A 21,938-nucleotide genomic window follows, 5' to 3' on the forward strand; every position below is an offset into this window, starting at 1 on the left:
AGTCAGGGCGGCTAGGTGGTCTAGTGGAGTATGGCTCCGGTCAAGCATCTCTAGATACCAGGTTCGATTCCTGGCTCCGTCGTTAATTTTTCGAATTCACCAGTTTTTCAAATTTACATTCTTTCAACAAAATTCTCTCGTAGATTAATGATTTGCACATCCGCATCTCATTTATTAGACGGCATTGCTTGTCTTACGGGCTTCTCATCGGAAGCAAGGATTCAAAAAGGGTAAAAACAACATCTACACACTACAGTCTCCTTATACATCGCGCATGCAGAGAAGAAACTCTTACTCATATTCGATAATTTCACCCCCTAAAAACGTTTTCCCGCCGATAAAACAAAAATACGCGTCTCTCAGATTTTGATGTAGAATACCATATATAAATTTCATCAATATCGAAGGATGTCAGCGGAAAAACTTTCCTTGTAAGTTAGATCAGAGGTTCAGAAATTCAATTTAGGAAAACACGATACTCGATACAGAATTCAGGATTCGAAAATTATAATAACGAAGACAAATTGATAAGTAGTGTCTAGCTTGGAATATATGCGGATAGATATGAGATGAATAATGGTAAGATACAGGGAAGATACAAATATTCTTAACGTATTAAGAAAAGAGATTATACGAAAGGCACGATAATGCGATATATTACTAGCGAGAAGAACTACGGGCAAATTACGTGCCAGCGATAATTAAGAGCGAGTGTTGACCAGAAAAATGTAACTCGGTACAGCGCAATACTTCAGGTACCGAGAACGACGTGTTACACCGCGTAGCGATGGAAGATCGCGCACGCGATTTATAAACCATATTAATTATTCATTAGTGATCGACGGCAAGGCACATTGATCGAATCAGACAGAAAGATACAGACAATGTAATCGAAACTGCGATAAAGGAGAGAGATAAGATGCTAAGAATAAGACAACTGAGATAATATGTTGTAATTTTCGGAGAAGTTGCGCAAAAATACAGGTTCACGAGCTTGACTGGATTCCAATTACAGTGAGGAAAGAAAATGCTTTGAAAATGCTTCGACAATGTTGTAATGATACATGAATAAAGAAGTACGTGCTTTCCATTTTACGTCTCGAATAAGAATATAGGTTGATACAGCAACCTTAGTCATTTGTTAACATTACTAGTATATCATTACAAAGAGGAGTTAAACGGGTGATTTTACCCTTTTATAACAATATATATATTGTAACGCTAAATTCTGTTACCCTCAGATGAGGACTCACCGTTGACATTTTGGCGCGATTCTCCGCTTATTCGGACCATCAAACTATAACAAAATCAATTATGTTAGGTGCCAGACGCGTTAGCGTCGATTTTCAAGCAAAAATATGAATCAATAAAATCGACACGAAACCGTACGAAAAATAATTAGAGAATCGGTTGTATGGCTAGCTAGGCTCAGGTACTCACACGAACTGGTAGAGTGGCGGTATTCAAGGCAACTAACAATAATGACAGAATCTCTCTATCTAATAAAAAAGTTTCAAACAAATGAACGTAGAAAAAGATTATAATAACAATAGTAAAAAAAGATTATAATAACAATAGTAAAAAAAGATTATATAAACAATAGTATACGCATGAAGTTGGCGGTGGGGTGAGATACCGAAAACAAAACAAAAAGCATCTAGCAAACCCTTTGACAGCTGTCATCGGCTGTTTATGACAGTCTTTGACAAATATCTTTATAGGTATCTGTTTCTGACGCGCAAAAAATGAACATGCAAACGAAAATTATAACGATGATTCCCGACAGGAATTGTCTTTTTCGCGCGTTGGCGTATTGTGTATACGGCACTCAAGATCGACACGCAGAGGTGAGACTGAGTATCGTTTCAAATATAATGGATAATTGGTCTACATTTGCGGGTTTTATTACAGGTAATGAGTCAAACGGTGCTGTGATTAGGTGACCTGGTGATTACAAATCACATATGAATAAAAATGCAATATATGCAGCTGCGGAAATTTTTAAGATATGTTAAATCGAGTATCGCGAAGAACAAATTCATCCACACCGGATCGGATCACAATTCTCGCTACCCTTCACCGGTGACGGAGAGAGTGGACACTTTGATGTCTTGCAGAACCAAAATAAAATTCAGATAGTGAGTAATAAGTATGAAAAGTAACAATCAAATAATAGTGAATCTAAATATATCACCGAACAGTCAAAAGGACAGCCAGGATTTACGATGACAATGGAGAAAGGAGGAGTTTCAAGCAGCAGACAAGGCGATGAAGATGGTGGATGGTCGGAAGTATCACAAAAGAAAGAGGAAAATAAAATTGTAAGTGCGAAGAACCAAATAAGCCATAGAATAATATCCACCAAATATTCGTATAACCAGGAAAGAGGACGACCAGGATCGATGTTGACCACAAGAGAAAGAGGTGTTTTACGGAGTGAACAGCAACATAAATACAGAGAAAAAAAAAATATAAAGAAGGTGATTTTGGAGAATAACGGGCAGAGCGGTAGCAAAAATAATTCAGCAAGTCAAGGAGATAGACAGATATCAATAGAGAAGGAACACCAATTTTCAACCAACGAATGGAAGCTTAGATTGATGAAAAAAAGAAAAGTAAGCACAGAAGGAATTGAAGTGGACAGCAAGTGCAGGACCTGTCATTAAATCAACATGAAGGAATTCGCCTGTCTACTAGACAATGCGTAGCGCCGAGATGGGGTTGGCGCGCGAAGCGCGCAGGGGCGAAGCCCCTAGTTAGAGAAAATAATGAACTCAAGTCCGGAAAAATGAACAGGTCAATCGATCATATATTGTCGAGAAGGTTACAGGCCTGAGACCGGCAAATGAAACGGTATCGACAGCGGTAGTTGATAAAATGAGCAATCGTTGTTTACAAAAATTTCGGTAGAATAGAATTCAAACGCTAGCTTTGAAACGAGAGACGGTAGTTAACAGAAAAATGAAGGTAGGTCTGGAGAAGCGATGTAATGCAAGAATTTACTTGAAACTACACGTCACTGGGAGACGTGATCTTACCCAAGGTGCAAATGACGCTACGAAAATTATTATTCTGTCAATTAAAAACGAGAGTGAGAACTTGACTGCAATCGGTAGAAAACAAGGTAACGATAGCTCGGTAGATAATACGAAGAATTCACCATAGATTACAACCAGTACGAGAAATTGACATTCATTACCAATTTACAAAATCGGAAGCGTAAACGATCGATCAGATGATTATTGATAAAGTTATTCATCATTGATAAAATGGATAATTTCCAATAATTACGGATCTGAAGAATTGAACAATGAATTCCCAAACACAATTTTCGAGAGAATACAAAATACAAAATCATGAGAGAGTGAGAATTTCGGAGAGTTCACAAAATGAAGAGATACACTAAATATACCGCAGTACAAAAGAATCAAGAATAATACCCAGAACTTGACTTAACAACATACAGAGGCAAAAATAATATAGAATTGCCAATAGCAATAGAAAAAGGTGCGGTAATATTTACTGGCTGATTCTACGCTCGGTTATACTTCAAGGAACTCGATGTACGACACAATAAGCAGAAAATAAATAAAAATATATTAAGCAATAACAGAAATAAAATATAAGGAACACTGCTATTACAAATAATTATGAAACGAAAGGTAAAGCCACTAGGGCTAAAAATACGATAGAAACTACAGAAGCAGACTAATAGAAATTCGCAAACAATCAGAAAATTCATAAATACAGGAGAACTGTTCACAAACAACCTTGTGAAACCAACTTGTCGGTCGCGCGCCGTACAATTCACGCACCGCAACAAGCGTTTCACGCTTTCCAGTCGCGCGCCACAGAAAAAAGCACGACGTCACACGCGCTGCTCACGCCACCCACGCAGCCCAGCGCGTCCCGCAATCAGCCAACGTGGTCTCCCGCTGTTGAAGTGGAACCGAGGCTGCGATAAGAGACCACCGATCTCACCGATCGGCAGGACAACTTCGGTCTCGCCGGAATTGACCAGCTATAGGGACCGTGCGTTAGACCGTCACACCAACTGGTGATAGAAATGTAAAAAATTCGGGCAAAAAAGTTAGGCAAAAGCACGCGATATTTTGTTTCTCTATTTTTAATAATATAAATATTAAAATAATTCATAATGTCTTCATCCGTAAAGTCTTGCTGTATCAAAGGATGTACAGAAAAATCACGTTGGATGCACCAAGTCAATTCGCCAGTAAAATTTTATTGTTTTCCTTCGAGTGAACGTGGAGTCTCATGGAAGTACGATAAACGTATCAAGTGGATAAATGCCGTAAAAAATTATGTGTAAGTAATGAATTATAATTATTAGCAACAGTAGTAATGTTATTATTCAAAGATTTTTAAATGAAATACAGTGATATTTTATTAAAAAAAAAATTACATACAATAATTAAATTTAAATTTATGGAGTAGTATAAATCTAACCTTCAAATTTTGTTGTTTATTTTAGAAAAAATCCGAAAAACTGGGAGTCAAATTAACATACGAGAATTTGTAGTGCTCAATTCATAAATAATAGTAAATCAGATAACTCCAATCACCCATCATACATTCCTTCTATTTTTCCTGGAAAAGAAAATGTTAAGAAATCAATTCAACGGCTGCAACGATTTGAACGTTCAAGAATACGTCAATTAAATAAACAAATCAACGTCTCGAAATCTGCAGTGATTAATAATACAAACAGCAGTATAAACAGTGATAATTCAATAGCATATAAGGATACTAGTTGTTTAAGTGACATTGTCATGGAGCAAGACACAGAAGTTCAGGAAGACTTTTTTATGAATGATACGAATGCTTCTGATATGAATACTTCTCCTCGGGTTTTGCGAAGTATAACTTGTCACACTGAGCAATTTATATCAGATAGTTCGACAGATACTTGTACTTATTTTTTTGTAATTTGAATCATCATGATGGCATTAGTACCGCTGCAGTCCAGGTCAATATATCTGTGACAAAAACCACGGATAAAATGTGTCAAGCTTCGATGCCACTTATGAAGAAAAAGGTCCAAGATTCCATTTGCGATCCAATCGATTTTGAATCCAAAAAATCGCAATGTCGAGGTTTTCATGGGTTATCTATCACAACTAATGAAGCTATGAGTAGCTCAACAGGTGTTACATTGCCTATATTCTCATTCCTTTTAAATCTACTCCCAGACTGCAAAAATTCTAAAGTTGATAAAAAAACAAAGTTATTGATAACATTGGTGAAACTAAAAACCGGTTTGACATTTACCGCGATGTCAGTCTTGTTCGATATTCATCGCACTACTGTTTATCGAATATTTATAAATAATCTGCAGCAGATGAACATAATAATGAAAAACTTCATTTTTTGGCCATCAAAAGTCGCTGTACAAACAACCTTACCAGAAGCATTCAAAATACATTACCCCAACACACGTGTTATTATCGATTGCACCGAAGTCAAGACAGAAGTTCCACCAGAAGTTAAACATCGGGTTCTAATGTATTCAGATTATAAACATCATCACACAATAAAATTTTTAGTTGGATGTGCTCCAAATGGATTTATAAGTTTTCTGTCAAAGTGTTATGGTGGTCGTGTTGGTGATTGTTACATTACAAATGATTGTGGTTTAGTGGATTTAATTGAGCCTGGAGATGTTGTGCTAGCAGATAAAGAATTTCCACAAATACAAACTAAAGTCGAAGAAAAAAACGCAATCTTTGTGATGCCTCCATTTTGTACAAAAGATCAATTTTCACCTGAGGAAGTAGATGAAACTTACAATATTGCTTCAGTGAGAATACACATTGAACGAGTGAATCAAAGAATAAAAGACTTTTATATTCTCTCCAAAGTGCCAGCATCTCTATTTTCTCATATTGATGAAATTGTTTTTGTCATTTGTGCTATTATAAATATTCAAAAGCCTCTGTTTAAAGAACGAGATCAATCAACGACAGAATGTAAAACGAAGGAATAAATTGTAAATTTAAAGAATTAAATAACATGTGTAATTAGTATGAAGTGTAACTTTGTTAAAATCTGATAAATAAACTATTAAAATAATCAAAGTATATATTATTTTTTTTGAAACTGTGCTTAAATTATGAATTTTTATATCATAAAAATACTTACAAAAATATTTGGTAATGTTATTTTGGCTGTATTATTATAAATTATAAATTATTTTTTATATTTAGTTATTAAAAAAAGGAAAACTAACAGAACATTCTTAAAAAATTTCTACAAGTTGACAGTTGTTTTTAAATAACTTTTAAAAGATATCTGTAATTGTTTACTTTTTATAATCAATAAATAATCTTGAAAGATAATTAACAAAATAAAATTGCTCTAGATTAATGTTATTCTTGGATATGAAGGTCACAACTCAAAACACTTTCTTATCGTGTTAACGTTTCGGCCCTGGTGGGGGCCCTCCTCAGAACATTTTATTCAAACATCTGTCACGAACAAAAATAAAATAATGTACAACTAGGTTTTAACAAAATTAGACATAGTGGTATAAATAATATGCAAGGATGTTTGAGCAAGTATAAAAGAGGAATTACCTAGTATGAGATGACACTTCCAATTACATAGAATGCGTGTTGGTAATTGATGAATAAATAGAAACAATAAAAAACAATAAAAACCAATAAAAACAAAAACCGAAACACACTGCGTTCGCGACACGAAATTCCCACGACTTCTTTATTGTTGTTAGTTTGGTAAAATGAAATAAAACACACCGCCGTTATAGGTTGAGTCCAGAGCACATAAGCACAAGTGGAACGTCCAGTGTGTAGTGGGGGGAGGTCGATCTCGATAGTTATCCGAGCAAACGCAGAGTCAGCGGGTAAAAGGAAACCAAAATTTTTGTTAAGGAGGTAAAATCGAGAGCAAGCTCAGTCGGTAATGGACAATTACAATGGTCGTATCACAGAGGTGTAAATATTACTTAGATGTTCTATGTCTTGTTTACGGTTGACAGAATCGGGATGTGCAACAATATTGCACATTTCTAACAGTAGCCTATTGTAATACAACGGTTCGACGTCAATAATGCTGGCTTGAGAATAATTAAAAGAGTGGTCGAAATCGATGGCATGTCTCGTCAATGCAGTATAATTATTCTCGTGTTCATGGATATTGCGTTTATGCTCGGTTATCCTGGTGTGTAGTTGCCTACTAGTTTGGCCTATGTAAGACATGTTGCATTGGTTGCAAGGTATTTTGTAAACTACACCAGAGCGCATACCCAGGGGTTAGGGGTCCTTACCCGAATCAAACATCGAGGATAGATCATGTGCACATTTACCCACAAATTGAATTTTGTACTTGGAGAATGTTCTGTTAAGTGACTCAAACAACCCCGCGACGTATGGGATGGAAATATAGCTTTTTTGATTGGTTTGTGTAGTAGTTACATCGATATTATTGTTAGGGCTGGTCGATGACAAGCTGGAATCGTATTTGAACTGTATATGTTTGTTGAGCAGGCGAGGTGGATAGTCGTTTTTGCTTAGTACCTGCTGAATCAAGGACAAATTTTTGTTGTGAAATTCCATACTTGAGAGTCGGATCGCTCTGTCAACTAAGCAATTAATCGTTCCAATTTTGTATGATCTGGGATGGTGAGAATGGTAATTTAAATACCTTTGTGATCAAGTAGCCTTATGAAACCAATCAGTTTTAATGAACTGGTTATCATTGATGATCAGGACATCTAAAAAGCTAATTCGGTGATTAGACTCTAATTCAGAGGTAAATTGTAGTCTCGGATGGAAACTGTTGAAGACGGAAAGCATTTCTGCAACTTTATCCGAAGGGACAGCTGTAATTATGTCGTCTACATATCTGAAAAAGAATAAAGGCTTGAAGTCCAGTTTGTTGAGACAATATTGTTCAAGATCATCCAAAACCAAATCCGACAAAATTGAAGAGAGCGGTGAGCCCATCGGTAAACCATAAGTTTGAGCATATATGTTATGATTGAATTTGAATATGGCAGCCTTAAAACATATGTGCAATGCTTTTAAGAGTTCGTTAAGTGGGACCGGAATTTTGTCCACCAACTGATGCCAGCGCTGTTTAACAGCGTTGATTGCAAGATCTTGTGGAACATTTGTGAACAATGACACAACATCCAGCGAAACTAAAATATGATCAGGTGGGAGACGAAAGTCCCTAATAGCATTAACCAGAGCAAAACTATCTCTTATACGTGACAAGGGAGGTACGATGTTGTTACCTATACATTGACTGAGGAAACGAGCCAGATTGATAGTCGGACTATCAGTGAAAGAAACTATAATTCTTACCGGTGTATCCGGTTTGTGAATTTTCGGTAGCCCGTAGGCTCTAAGTGGTAGGCAATCAGTTTTTGCAATTTGACGTCTAAGTTGATCAGAGATGAGTTTGCTTCTAGACCAATCCGTTGTTAGTTTTTTGACTTCTTGTTGCAAGGTACAGGTGAGATCGTATCTAACAACTTTGTAAGAGTTGTTGTTGGAGAGTTGTTGCAACATTTTATCCTCGTACATTTGTTTGTTCATCACAACAGTCGTGTTTCCCTTGTCAGCCTTCAAGAAAAGTAAGTCCTGGTTGTTATTTTGAAAGATCTTAGTTTCTTTAATTTTGTGAAGGATATTCTTGTCAGCGTGAAGGGGAGAAGGGGTGTTGATGAACTTTTTTATAGTGTTGGTAAAATCTTGGCGGGCCGTATTACGAGAATCAGAAGAAATGAAGGAAATCTTTGATTCGAAATCAGAGATAAGTTTGTTGGTTCGGATGCAGTTAGGCTTAAAAGGAATGCCATATTTGGGTCCCATTTTTAGCACGTCGGTAACATTGACAGGAATATCCGTATTGCTAAGGTTCACGATCCAATTTTCAAAGGTCGAGTCAATTGGATTAGAAGTGGGACGTTTTTTGTTGTTAATCAGATTAGCTAACTTGTTGATGTTAGCCGCCTTGTAAGCGTTGAAGGCCGGTTCCAATTTCAGGTATTGTGTGTCGAAGAATTTTTTTGACACTTCAACGGGTAATTCAATTAAAATATTATTCTCAAGCGACAACAAAATATTTTGATATTTGACGATGGTCGCGTGAGCATCACTGATCTCGAGATTAAGTAACGACCTTTGAAATTTGTGAACATTATGTTGGTAAACAGTACGCGAATTGGACATTTTAAAACTAATAACGTTCGAGATAAGCTTAGGGAATTTTAAATGGGTAGGTAAAATCGATCGTTTCGTAAAATTGCTCTAGTTTAGGAACTAATTTACTCAAGAACAAATTATTGCGAGCAATTGTTATGAGAACACAGCCCAGAGGTGAGTAAACAAATAAATCGCAGAAAGCGATATTTGTTACATACATTTGCAGCTGGACTTGCGTATAAATGGAATGAGTTTCACTCAAATAAATTCCATTTTCGTCTAACTTCAAATATTGCACGTTACACTTTCTTGCTGTCGCGTCGTAAATTGGTATCTTTTTGCACGTGTAAGGACACTTTATTTCTATCAATCGCTTTTGCCAAATATCAGGACCATATTCTAAAATAGCGTCAGGAGAACAGCTTAACCAAGGTTGATGAATATTAATCACAAGGCCGACTTGAACAATTTTGCAATCTGGACTTAGGAGTTTTTTATATTCATTCAAAGCTGTCTTTTCCATTTTTTGTACCATAAGCCATGGTTGCTGTCGCCACTTTACTAGGTGTAATTAACTCTCTAATAGCTTTATCAATATCAAAACGGTCCCCTTTTAATTTGTGGCCATTACTTGCTGTTATTCGTAGTATACGTTGCTTGTACTACTCATCCGTCTTTGACTGTAAAATCGTTTGCATGCAAATGCTTATCATTTTTGTTTTATCACAACACACTTCACTTATGTAAAAATCATAAATATCACTTGTTATAATATTCTCTTGTGAATAAAGTTCGTTTACAGACTGCAGCTGAAGTATTTCCGACAGCGTTTTTTCAATTTCTATTTCGCACTTACGTTGTTTATTTATTTTAACTAAAGCTACCAATGATTCAGCTGCTATGATTTCATTTTCATTTCTTCGGTCAATATTTATCATTGTTGCAGGAGGTGTCCCAGTCAAATCATTCGGAAAGACTAGAGTTTCCAACTTACATGGCACTATGTTTGGATTTTTGACACAGTAAGGCGGTGGAGGGAACAATTTGCTCATTCTTATTCCTTTATCGTAATCCAAAAGCTGTCGACAAGAGGGCTTACCCCATTCTTGACCATGACTAGTCTTAGAATCCGCTGTATCAGCTGAATTGACATAATAAATCACAGCACACATGTGCTTACATTTACCAGACAATCCAGCTTTGCAGGTACACACAGCACGACTAATATTGCGCTCGTTATCTAACTAAAATAAAATGATTTACTGATTAACATTTATTAATTTCATTTCAAAGTTAAAAAAAAATTAAGAGATATAAATACATACCGTTATTTTGACATTATAATTTTTAGTTTTATACACCGCAGAAAGAACCTCACCGGTTACTGTCACAACGTTATTTAGAAGCCTTTTTTCCACGACATTAGATACATGACCTGATTCATGGAGTTTTTTACCATTGAAGTCGCTTTGACCTCGAATATTAGTATTATTAATTGGTTGAAAACCGTATTTAATAATTTTTTCCATTTTTAATTAACATTAATCTATATAAATACATTAACTATATTGACATTTTTGCCCGTTTTTTGCTTTTGTTAAACAACAGGGCGCGCTACTTTCGGCTAAAGTGCTGCCTCTATCGCTGTGAGCCGCCGCTTGGAGGGGAGCTGCGAAACGATCGCAGCGCGCGGGGTGGCGAGTAGTGAGTTGAGCCAGCGTGTGTTGTGATAGCATTTTGTAGCATTTTGTATGAGAAACAATTGACGGTATGTGGAATTACACTTGTTGTGTTGTTAACTGCAAAAATAACGGTAAAACTAGTGATTGTATATTTTACAAGTTTCCAACTGCATCACATAAAATAGTTCAAAGGCAAAAATGGATTGCTGCTGTGAAAAGAAAAAAGTAAGTAACATAGCCTTACTTTCGATGCCTTAGTTTTCTATATTTTTAAAATCGAGCCAACTATATCAATAGGTGAACTGTTATGCTATCTGCATGAAACACTATTGTATAAATACATAAGTATTATTGTTTTTTACAGCCCTGATGGTTCAAAGTGGACTCCAAAAACTCATCATGTATTATGTAATGCTCATTTCATTGGCAAGAAAAAATCAGATGATCCTGCGAGTCCAAGCTACGCGCCAACTCTATTCCCTCCAGTTTATCATGCAAAGCAAGTAAATGAAAAAGCTGTTTTGAGCAGGTAAATGTATGAGAAGTAAAAAAATAATTATAAAATTGAATAATTAATATATACATCGATATTTATATAATAACATATGTATTTATTAATTATAGGTACAATCGACTCATGAACCGAAGAAAGACTCTTCACAAGCATAACATCGGAGTGAATTGTGATGCTGGAAATCAAGTTAATGACGACTCCAACAATGTTGTTGATAATAGTGGACGTGAACCTATGGATATAAGCAGTGTCGAAGTAATTTTAAAAAGTGATGAAGAGTGTCAAGTAGATTTTGTAAGTTCTGCTGGTATCGAACAAACACAAACTTTCACGTGTAACAGATATATTTACATGACTAACTACTGCGATGCTGAAGTTCAAACTGAAATACCGGAAATTGCCACTCTCAAAACTATTGTGAATAGGAAAAAAATGAAAGATGAAGAGGTACAATGTGGCACATCGTTAACAGATAGAGTAGATAAGTCGGTTGGTTTTAACGAGGCTGTAGTTAAACAAAATAGCAAACAGCGTAGTTTTTGTGGTTTTCCATCTATTAAGACCGATGAAGATTTATTAGATATTGCTGGAGTGAACTTCCAGAACTTTAATTTTTTATTATCTAAAACTGAAAACCCATCGGAAAGATCTACAATAACAAGAGAACAGAGGCTTTTAATTTTTTTAGTGAAAATAAAAACTGGATTGCCATTTTCAGCCATAGCAATTTTCTTTGGTTTACATCGTTCAACAATCTCCAAGATATTCTTTTCAACTTTACAATATTTGAGTTCGTCAACTGCAAATTTAGTGTTTTGGCCAAGTAGAGCTGCCGTACAGAAAACTATGCCGGAATGTTTTAAACCTCAGTACTCTAATACTCGGGTTATCATAGACTGCACTGAATTCAAGATAGATGTTCCGTCAAGTGTTGACGACCGTATTTACTGTTACTCTCATTATAAGAAAGGTTTTACAGCAAAAGTACTGATTGGAATCACACCATCTGGGTTCATCTGTTTCAAATCGAAAGTTGCTGGCGGTAGAAAAGGTGATTCCCAATTAACTATTGAATCGAATTTGGTAGATTCATTGGAAGATGGTGATGTGGTCTTAGCAGATAAAGGTTTTCCTGAAATCAAATCTATCATTGATGCAAGTGGTAAACGAGTATTTCTTATTATGCCACCATTTTTGGAAAAAAAATCAGAATTTTCGAAAGAAGAAACAGATCTGACTTACAACATCGCAAGAGTTCGAATTCATGTAGAAAGAATTATGCAACGACTTAAAACTTGTCAAATTTTGTATAAAATTCCGGAACATTTGTTCTTTTGCATCGATAATATTATTCATGTTATCTGCGTCTTAGTAAATTTACAGCCACCAATTATTTCTAATAAAACAAAAACTATCAAGTAAAATTATAAAAACCTTTATTCCTAAAAGGTAGTGGTTTTCATTGAGTATTTATTAATATTATATTGCTACATACTAATGACTATAAAACTTCAAGTTTTTAAGATATAAGTTTTACAAATATCTGAATTTACATTCATCACAGCTGTATCACTATAATTATTTAAATATCACATCGCTATAAAATGTATAAATTCTATTCTTTGGAAACATTAATTCAGTTCTGTATATTTATTATTACTGCGGAAGTGTTGATAGTATCGTTTTATATAGTAGTAATATTTTAATTCTTAGTTATCAAAAACTAATGTAATCTATTTGAAATTGATATCAGTTTTTATATTATGTATGTAATCCAGATTTCAAAAAAAAAAAATGAAATGAAGCTTGAGTACGTACATTTCTTATAATCAGCCCTAATATTATAATCATCAAAGATACTCATTTTAATATTATGCAATATTTTATATAGTATTTTGAATATTTTTTCCACTAAAGACTCGTGGTTGCTTTGTTATTTGATTGATATTAATTTTTCCATTTTCTTTGGTTATTTTAGTATAAAGGGTTGGCAAAAAGTATTTGAAGTAAAAATACTCAGATTTAAGAACAACACTTTCTATAAACAACTCGTCACGATACACTGGTATTATACAACTGCCGTTTTCAAGTGGAGAGTACACGAACAAATCACATACGCTCAAACCACATACGTACATCTGAACTTGGCACTGAGTATAATAGATATGACTCTCTTTTAACTTTATTTCATCTCCTATAATATTTAAAAACTTAACATTGCATTCTCTGTTTTTAAAATCAACAATAGGTAATTTTTCACAACTACTTGGACATTTTATTTCTACTAACCCAGTAATACTTTCATCTTCGATTACAATTCCATCTGGACTTGCGCATAGCCACGGTTGGTATTTACTAACAATAACTCCTACTTCTTTTACTTGTTTATGTGACATTTTTTCATACAATTTTCTAGCATCACTTTCATTATCTTTTCCATACTGCATTGAAGAAGTATTGACTTCATTTGGACAAATCAATTCTGTTAGCAAAGAATGTATGGTTTTCGATTTCCTGATTTTTATTTTATGAATGGTCGAACTTGCAGAAAATCTCAAACTTCTTGCTGACCGCCACTTGGAACACATGGCTTGATCTATGGTTTCAGTACATAGAGTGATAATTTCTTCACTTGACAGTTCAATATGCGTCTTAAAGAATAATTTGGTATTATCACAAAGAGAATGTTTTGCTGTATATACAGCATACTCTTCAATAAAATTATGAATGTTCGGTAAACAAATCTCACAGTCTTCTTGTTTCAAATTTTGTTCTACTAAATCTAATAATGAAGACATTGAGCTATCAATTTCATCTTTGGTCTGGTCAATGGAAGCTTCTGCACTTAACATGATTTTTAAAGATGATTCAAATTCCAGCTCATCTGGGGCAGGCACGCGCAGTTCCATTTTCAAAAGAGGCATCGACGTGAACATATCTATAAAATTTGAACCTTTGGAGTACTTTTGCTTTGCAAATTGTTTCGATGTAGGTCGACCCCATTGTTGTTCGAAATTGGTCTTTGACAAGCTTTCATAATTATTAATGTAGTTTATTAAAGCAGCAACGTGCTTGCAGCGTCCACTTCGATTATAAACACAAGTGCAAGAAACGGTTGTTACCACTCGAGTAGGGTCAATCTAGAAAAAAATTGAAGCTGTTTTATGAAGCATATTATTCAGTAACATCGTAATCAACGAAAATAATGATTACTTACGTTTAACTGTACTTTATATGGCTCCGAAGATACGGATGCTTGTCGTACAACTTCGGCTTGAGTTAAAAAACTTTCTCCATTATGTCTGTATTCTTGCACACTCCGAACATGATTGGCTTTCAATAATTTTATGCCTTTTAGTTCCGTTGCAGGTTGAAAGCTTATTTTATGTGTAATTTTTTCAAATTCTGTCCGTATAATAACATCCATGACTACGGATTTTTCTATGAAAAAATTATTTATTATATATTAATAGTATGCATGACAGGTTTTTAAGTATCAATGTGGTCTATCTATCTATGTCAAAATATACTTATTTTGAACTTCTTGACCTACAAATTATCACTGAAAACTTAGTTTTAATTACTTCATAACTATATACTTACATATTTTGTACTGGAGTTTCAACTCGTTATTACTTTAAACTTTTCACTTCACTGTTGCAATGGAAATATCACTTATTTGATAATAAGGGTGATAATAAATGATTTGGATATTTATCCGTATGCCTCTAATGTTAAATAACACGCCGGCTGCTTAGCTTTTGAAACCGCTAGGCGGCGGCACGAGCGAGGCTCACAGCGAATACGACCTACACTGTTACGCTACGAGTACGCTACAGTCACAGACCAGCACGCTTTTTGGACAACTGCATGACGGACTTTTACAACCCGGCACCAGAACCGCCGTCCTCCAACGCCGCTTAGCTCTCCGGAAAGCCGTTACACGCCGCCACCGAGAACCGCACCGATTCAGCACCGCACATCGTCGCTGCAGCCTCCACCGCGGTGCAACAAGACCACGAGCACCTCTTCCCTCGCGTGGCAACCATTTAACTGACTGCTTTTGTGTATATGTATATTAATCTGTAAATAAATAAGGTGTACATACAACATAATCAAAGTGTCATCTTTGACACCACAGCGATCAACTCCTTCCATGCGGCTCGGTCGAAAAGCTAACACTACTAACTAACACTAAAGTCAATCTTTATAATAATGAAAAATATGGTATCCTGCTTTTTAAAATAACAAAAAAATATAAAAAATAATAAACAAAGAAACATTACTACTGCTAATTAATTATCACAACCGATATTTTAGGTCGACATAATACTTTTGAAGTAACTAAAGTAATTAACTTTAATTGTACAACACCTTACAAACAAATCAGTCTTAACATTGTACTTTGGGGGAAAATATTTAAATTAATTAATTCTTCTGAAAGACCGGTACAGATACAGGAAAATAATAAAGTAATGTTCTCCCTTTTAGACTTAGATCTGGATCTGGTAACTTCTGCAATATTTGGTCAAAACTGACATCAGAAATATCATTTTCGTCCATTCTAAACTTGTGGCCCTTCTTATCACAAATTTTAATAAAAGTTACTCATGACTTTTTTTTTTACACGATACTTAGAACAATGCTCTCTCCAAACCTTTATTACAGCCTTATGCTCACGACGACTCATATCTTCAACTAAATTTTCTTTTACCTTTTGCTTTTTTTTGTTGATACTTCTGCCTTTCTTTTTCATCCAATTCTTCTTTTTTTTGACGGTCATTTTCAAGTCGTTGATATCTCAAACGCTCAGCTATACGTTTTTGTTCAAGTATTTCTTCTCTTGTTGTGGGTGACTTCTTTTTCGGTGGCATTTTGAGGTACTTCCTAAAAAAGAGACGTTACTTTTAGTGGTCAAAACCCAAGAAAACAGTAGTATGAACAGTCCCCTGTGGTATGAAATGACAGGGGGATGTTGGCCAGGGGACTGTAATTTTTACATGAATACTTAATAAAACAATATCATTACAAACATTCAGATAAACGCAACAGATGTGGCTACCTACTAAATGATCAATTATTTTAAACAAATCATCGTTATTAAAAGTCTTAAAATAGTAAAAAAAAAAGGCTTACCAAGGAAATGTTTTTACTAATGGCCGAGACGCGTGGTTCACCAAAAGACGCAGTAGTAGCACCAAACAAAATGGTGGCTGCCCGCTAGCGACGCAACCGAACAAACTTCACACCGATTGCGTTCCGTTTCGCAATCTAAATACTTCGCGCCAAAACTAAATATAACTTCAAGATTTGTAATTTTGGAAAAGGGACGTACCAGGGGACTGTGTTTTGAGACGTTTGAGGTTCATTTATTCGAATATTCCATTAGTAAATTACTAAATAAGCTATGGCGTGCCAAGAATACCTAATTCTATGTTGGTATTGATACAAAAAACTGAGAAATTTTAAGATTTATTTCATAAATTTACCTTGGGACAACGATTTTCCATTCAGTGGAGAAATGCCCATATGATTTTACTCTTCAGAATATTGGTTCTACGCGAAGAACCCGATGGTGGTCCATGCAACAAGAATAGTGAGGAAAACGTAGCCGCAGTAAACGCTGCATGGGGATTCACGACACGTGGTCAAAAGGCTCCTTTTAAGAATATGAGTACAAATAAATTTTTTCACTCGTATTAAAATTTATTAAAAGTATTAAACGGTGTTGAGATATAATAACAATGATGAATATCTGCAGAACATCGTCTTTGAGAAAAAATTTTAAAAAACGTAATAAAGAGTGCAGAAACAATAATAATAATAATCTCTGTTATCACAATAGCTTCGTCTGTGGGAAAAAAAACTTATTTATAGAAAATATTCTGAAAAGATCAATCTTAATTCTACAACGCAATAAATCTGTTTAAAAACTATTAATGACAATAATAATAATACATTGTTTAGCTTATGTCTTAATTCTTTGGTGCTTAATTCTTTATTTTTTTAAATGTTGCACACATTCCTGCAGCACTCTTGTCAAGTTATTCATAACTTAGTCCCGCTCTTTCTGAGATTCGACGAGTGTGCGGAGAATCTCGTTCCTTTCTCTTTCGTTTTCGTTCCTCTGCCTGTCATTCTCGGCCATCTTCTCCATCGATTTTGCAAACATCTGTGTAAAAAAAATTTGTTCAGTTATTTTCGACACAGAATTTATCGTAAAATGTCGCTTAATATGTACGATGAAGACAACTTTAAAGACATTTCAATAATAAGTACCTCCATGCATGAAACTTGTGTCTCAGCCAGAGTTGCGAAGTCGTTTCGTGAATTTTCCAGCTGTGTGCCGAATCTTCGATTATCCGAAAGATTGTTGAAACCAATATTAAATACATGTTTCCATATTTTGTAACAAACAAGTTACGATTTTGTGATACTTACTAGGTCTTGTGACTCTCGAGGCTGTTCCTTGTTGATTAAGGCCACTCGGGCCAGGTTTTGCCAATGCATCTGCTGGAGATGGTGTTATTGCTGGAGGAGGTGGCGGTGGTGGTGGCAATGCAGCGTCTGTATTTTCTTCAGGTATTGAAGAGCCTTCCTCCAAAGTTGCCTCCCCGCCATCGAAGTTTTCGAGAAATTCTATATCTGAAAAAACACAAAAGTCAAATGAGCGATATGACTAACAATTTTTGATTCATTAACAAATAATTAATGGCATATTCAAAAACGATTACTTACTAGTGTAATCGAGAGCACTGGCCTCGACGTAGTCTCGCCAAGTCAAGATGCTGCCATCCTCATCGAGTATGCTTTCGTCTCCTTCTGCCAGTAGCTCTATGACGTTTAACTGAAATGGTTTTTATGGAAACAAATGGTTTTCCAAAATAATTTTTATGACATTCGATATTTTGCTTCATCAGTGCAAAACCAATATTACCTGTTGTTCGGGAAAGGCATCAGGGCATTCCACTCCTTCCACGTCATCGAAGCCCACAATGCCCATAATTTTTTCCTCTCGTTCGGTCAGTTTCACTCGAGGGTCACCCAAATTCCCTGTCCTCGAACGATTTGCTCGAATTTTCGCTACTTTTTGCGACACAGTGGTCTTGTTGTCTCGCCACGTCTAGAATAAAAATTTGAAACATTTATTATGAAAAATTACAGATTATATAAAATACGCAAATTTATAAATGCGATATGAAACGATGTGTAAAAGGGTGCAAATTTAAATTTGCAAATTCATTTCTCAAGATTCTGTACGATAAATAGAGGACGTGTTCAGAACAACTCAACGTTGAGTAACGTTGAGCATCGTGACTCAATGCAAATGTTCGCCAACCAAATTTCGATAAGCACCTTTGAAAGTAACATAATATACTCGTATTAACTTGCTGATTTCCATGATTTTACGTCTTTCCCTTTCTCATCTTTTCCCATCTTGTTCAGTTCCGCCACGAGTTGCTCCCACGACGCGGCCAAATCCGATTTTCCACGGAGAGATTGAAATTTCCCTGTCGCGATGTGCGGATGCTGGATAAAATAATCGGCCATATAACCGATTTGGGCTGGCGTGGCCTTCGCCTGTCTTTTCTGTTTGTTTCTAGAAAAAATTAATCAAAATTAGTCACGGAAACTGTTCATATATGCGAAGATCATGAGAAATATACAAATGTACAATGCGTGTGAAAGTATAGATGTCACTTATACATAGGTAATAAACGACTGTAAGCGAACGATAGAAGTAGTCTGTCGAGTGAGTCAAAACTGACCGGGTCGTCTTGGATTAGACGGGACTCAGTAACTGAGTGTATTGTATTGAGCACGTGTATATTTATTCCACGCACCTATTGTATTACAACGTTTTTATTTTGCACCTTTATCTCCACTTGATTACTCTGTAATAAACGTTAATTGTAACAACGAACAGTTTATCCATAACTACTCTCACCAAACACCAGTATTAAATATCAGAAACATGAACGAATTAAATTTTCACATGTTCATAACCTATAAACCACACAAAACATAACATATAATTCACAAGATCACACATAACATGTATCATAAACATCGTTGATTATACTAACTTCCCAACCGAAACCATAGTAATGATGCAAACAAAGCAAAAATTCACTTCACTGGAATTGACTATGATATTTATATTTACAATGTTCACCATACGATGGATTTACACTGACTGATTGTGAGCGCGTCGATTTAAGCCTTCATGCGCGCCACCGCGGCACGAATTTCAACTATTTTAAGGCGAGTTTCGATAAAATTCTAGTTATTTACTAAAGATCTGTCACAATACGGCACTTCCTGTCGGTATCCACAACAACGATTCGTTATCCCATTCTGTAATGTCGAAGTGTCGCTATTCGTAGTTACGGAATCGCACCGTCGTTATAAGATAGTCGTTACACGCGGCGAAATTCGTTATCGTTACGATAGCGTTCGGAATCGTTATTCTTATAACGAGTTACAGAATCGCCCCACAGCCGCGCAGGACGTAGGCGGGCGGTGGAGCCTCGTCTCCCATTATCTAGTATGTTAAATTACGAGGACTAAGTTTTATAGTTCTTTAGGACCTTTCCATCCACCTTTCCCACTACGTTGTTCCCATCTACCTGTTGCAGTTCAACCACCACCGGGGAGAGAAAACGGAAGATTCGGTAGAGTCCACTAAATTTTGGTGCCAATTTGGCAGCATGTTGAGTAGCAGATGACAGTGTGTGTTGTCGTTTTAACACTACCTGGGTAACAATTTCAGGCGGCAACTATATGGCGGCTACATGGCCAAACCAACCTAGCTATGTGGTTGCAATGTAGCCAGTTCGTGGTTTCATCCCGGCATATACATGACAAAGACAACCAACACATGTGGCAAACATGAGGTTATGAAATGGCATATTTTCATGGCTTCTTGATGGTTTCGAGGTGGTGGCTATATGGCCAAAATAGTCAGCTTCAATCTGGTTTTAACCAAGCTCTCACAAAGCCAAGCTCCCATGCGGCTATATCAAAATCAAGTAGGTGCTGGCTAGTTTAGCCACCTGGATGCCATGTCGAAACCAAGAAAAAACTGAGAAAATTCGCCAGCTCGCTGTCATACGGTTGCCGCATAAGTTGGCTGTCGTTGCAGAGTAATGGCCGGGAAAAAGCCACGAATCCCTCACATGGCGGCTGCTCAGCTATAACCAGGTCTAGCTATGTACTTTGCGTACTTCCGCTACCTAGCCGCCACCTTCAAACCAAGAAGTAACCATGAAGGTTCGCCAGGTCACTGTCATACGGTTGCTTTATGAGCTCGTTATACATGCGACATATAAATATAAGAATGACATTTTTTTTCATCGTGGAAGTGCAACTGCATAAATTTATCGCACAATTAATGATATAAATCGTTATGATATGAACTTGAACATTCTGTGAAATGTCGGTTGCGGGAGGAATGTATAGTGAATAGTGTTGAACATGAATTTAGAATTTATTACGGTCCCTACAGACTTGGGAATTCATGATGCTTTCTAATTTACAGTGTGACGTGGATTTTTCTCGCTCCTCGGTCACTCGGAGAAAATGACCGAGAACTTACCTCGCGCACAATAAATCGGCGTCCACGATGTACCCTGGACCTAAAACAATATCGCAAAATTTGTTGGGCGCCTGGCGTGATCAACGCGCCTCGAAATCGGTAATACGATATACCGCGACCATATACTCGGCAGCTCAGTACCGCGGAGAGGGAAGGGGTAACTTTCGGGTAAAGAGAGATACGACACACGTACGCCAACACGTGGTTTGGCCAAATCACTGTAAAATTCCAATAATATATTTCTAGCCGGCGATAATACAAAAAAAATTAAAATAATAATAATTCTGCGAAAGTCGTTCTTCGCGAGTCCAAATACAAATGCTGAGATTTAACCAAAGAAAAAGAAAGAACAAACAAAATAATGAAAAAAAAATGAATAGATCTAGAAGACCGCTACGGCCTACGTGCGCTAGTCGCTGTCTTAATAATACCCTAACTCACAAAAACCAAAAACAAAATTTTGACTCGATGCGCTGCCCGCGATCGTCCTCTACTACGACGCTAATCGTCACTTAATCATAAACCGCTAGACAAAAAGGTAATCGAGATCATAATCGACGCGCTAACCGCGGTTGTTATTAAATCTAGGTGATGTCTTACTTCTACGTGCGCTAGTCGCCACCTTACTTATACACAATAATTCATGAACTAAACCAAAAGGACGTGACTCGACGCGATAACCGCGACCAAATTAATAAATCTAGGAAGCTTTTCTTTTCGTGCTTGTGTAGCGCATTATGACGCATCCGAGCTCCAGTCGTAGTCACTATTTCCAAAAAGTTCGCAACCCGTCTCGCTAAACAGAGCGTCCACGCACAGTGATACGCGACCCACACGAGAGGTGACACTTTTTACATACGCAGACTCGACGAGACCCCGTGCAGCGGAATTTGGTCACACTCAATTTCGAACCGAAATTGTCCCCCACTCGGAACCGTGACTTTACGCGAGACTTT

At 36.3% G+C, this 21,938-nt stretch overlaps 1 protein-coding gene and 2 long non-coding RNA genes across 3 annotated transcripts; 1 reads left to right on the forward strand and 2 right to left on the reverse strand.

Moving 5' to 3' along the window:
• Window positions 1-1,425: 1,425 nt before the first annotated feature.
• On the reverse strand, window positions 1,426-21,348 carry LOC124293532. Its single transcript, XR_006903376.1, has 3 exons — window positions 21,338-21,348; window positions 10,064-10,068; window positions 1,426-1,491 (listed from the first exon to the last, which is right to left on the reverse strand). It is a non-coding gene; the product is annotated as an uncharacterized LOC124293532 (long non-coding RNA).
• Window positions 10,842-11,360, forward strand: LOC124293530. The gene is made up of 2 exons (XR_006903374.1): window positions 10,842-11,095; window positions 11,302-11,360. It is a non-coding gene; the product is annotated as an uncharacterized LOC124293530 (long non-coding RNA).
• LOC124293529 lies at window positions 17,358-18,952 on the reverse strand. The gene is made up of 6 exons (XM_046734635.1): window positions 18,777-18,952; window positions 18,322-18,507; window positions 18,123-18,231; window positions 17,826-18,029; window positions 17,664-17,736; window positions 17,358-17,556 (listed from the first exon to the last, which is right to left on the reverse strand). Exons 1-6 carry the CDS (start codon window positions 18,933-18,935, stop codon window positions 17,433-17,435), a joined length of 855 nt encoding a protein of 284 aa, XP_046590591.1. The 5' UTR covers window positions 18,936-18,952; the 3' UTR covers window positions 17,358-17,432.
• Window positions 21,349-21,938: the final 590 nt, after the last annotated feature.

The sequence above is a fragment of the Neodiprion lecontei genome, chromosome 3 (assembly GCF_021901455.1).
Source record: "Neodiprion lecontei isolate iyNeoLeco1 chromosome 3, iyNeoLeco1.1, whole genome shotgun sequence".
Classification (NCBI taxonomy): Eukaryota; Metazoa; Arthropoda; class Insecta; order Hymenoptera; family Diprionidae; genus Neodiprion; species Neodiprion lecontei.

Coding starts and splice junctions, on each gene's coding strand:
- LOC124293529 (XM_046734635.1), bottom strand. CDS start 18,935: ATGGCCGATTATTTTATCCAGCATCCGCACATCGCGACAGGGAAATTT. Junction 18,232..18,321: donor ATGCCTTTCCCGAACAACAG/GTAATATTGGTT, acceptor AAACCATTTCAG/TTAAACGTCATAGAGCTACT. Junction 18,030..18,122: donor CAGTGCTCTCGATTACACTA/GTAAGTAATCGT, acceptor GTGTTTTTTCAG/ATATAGAATTTCTCGAAAAC.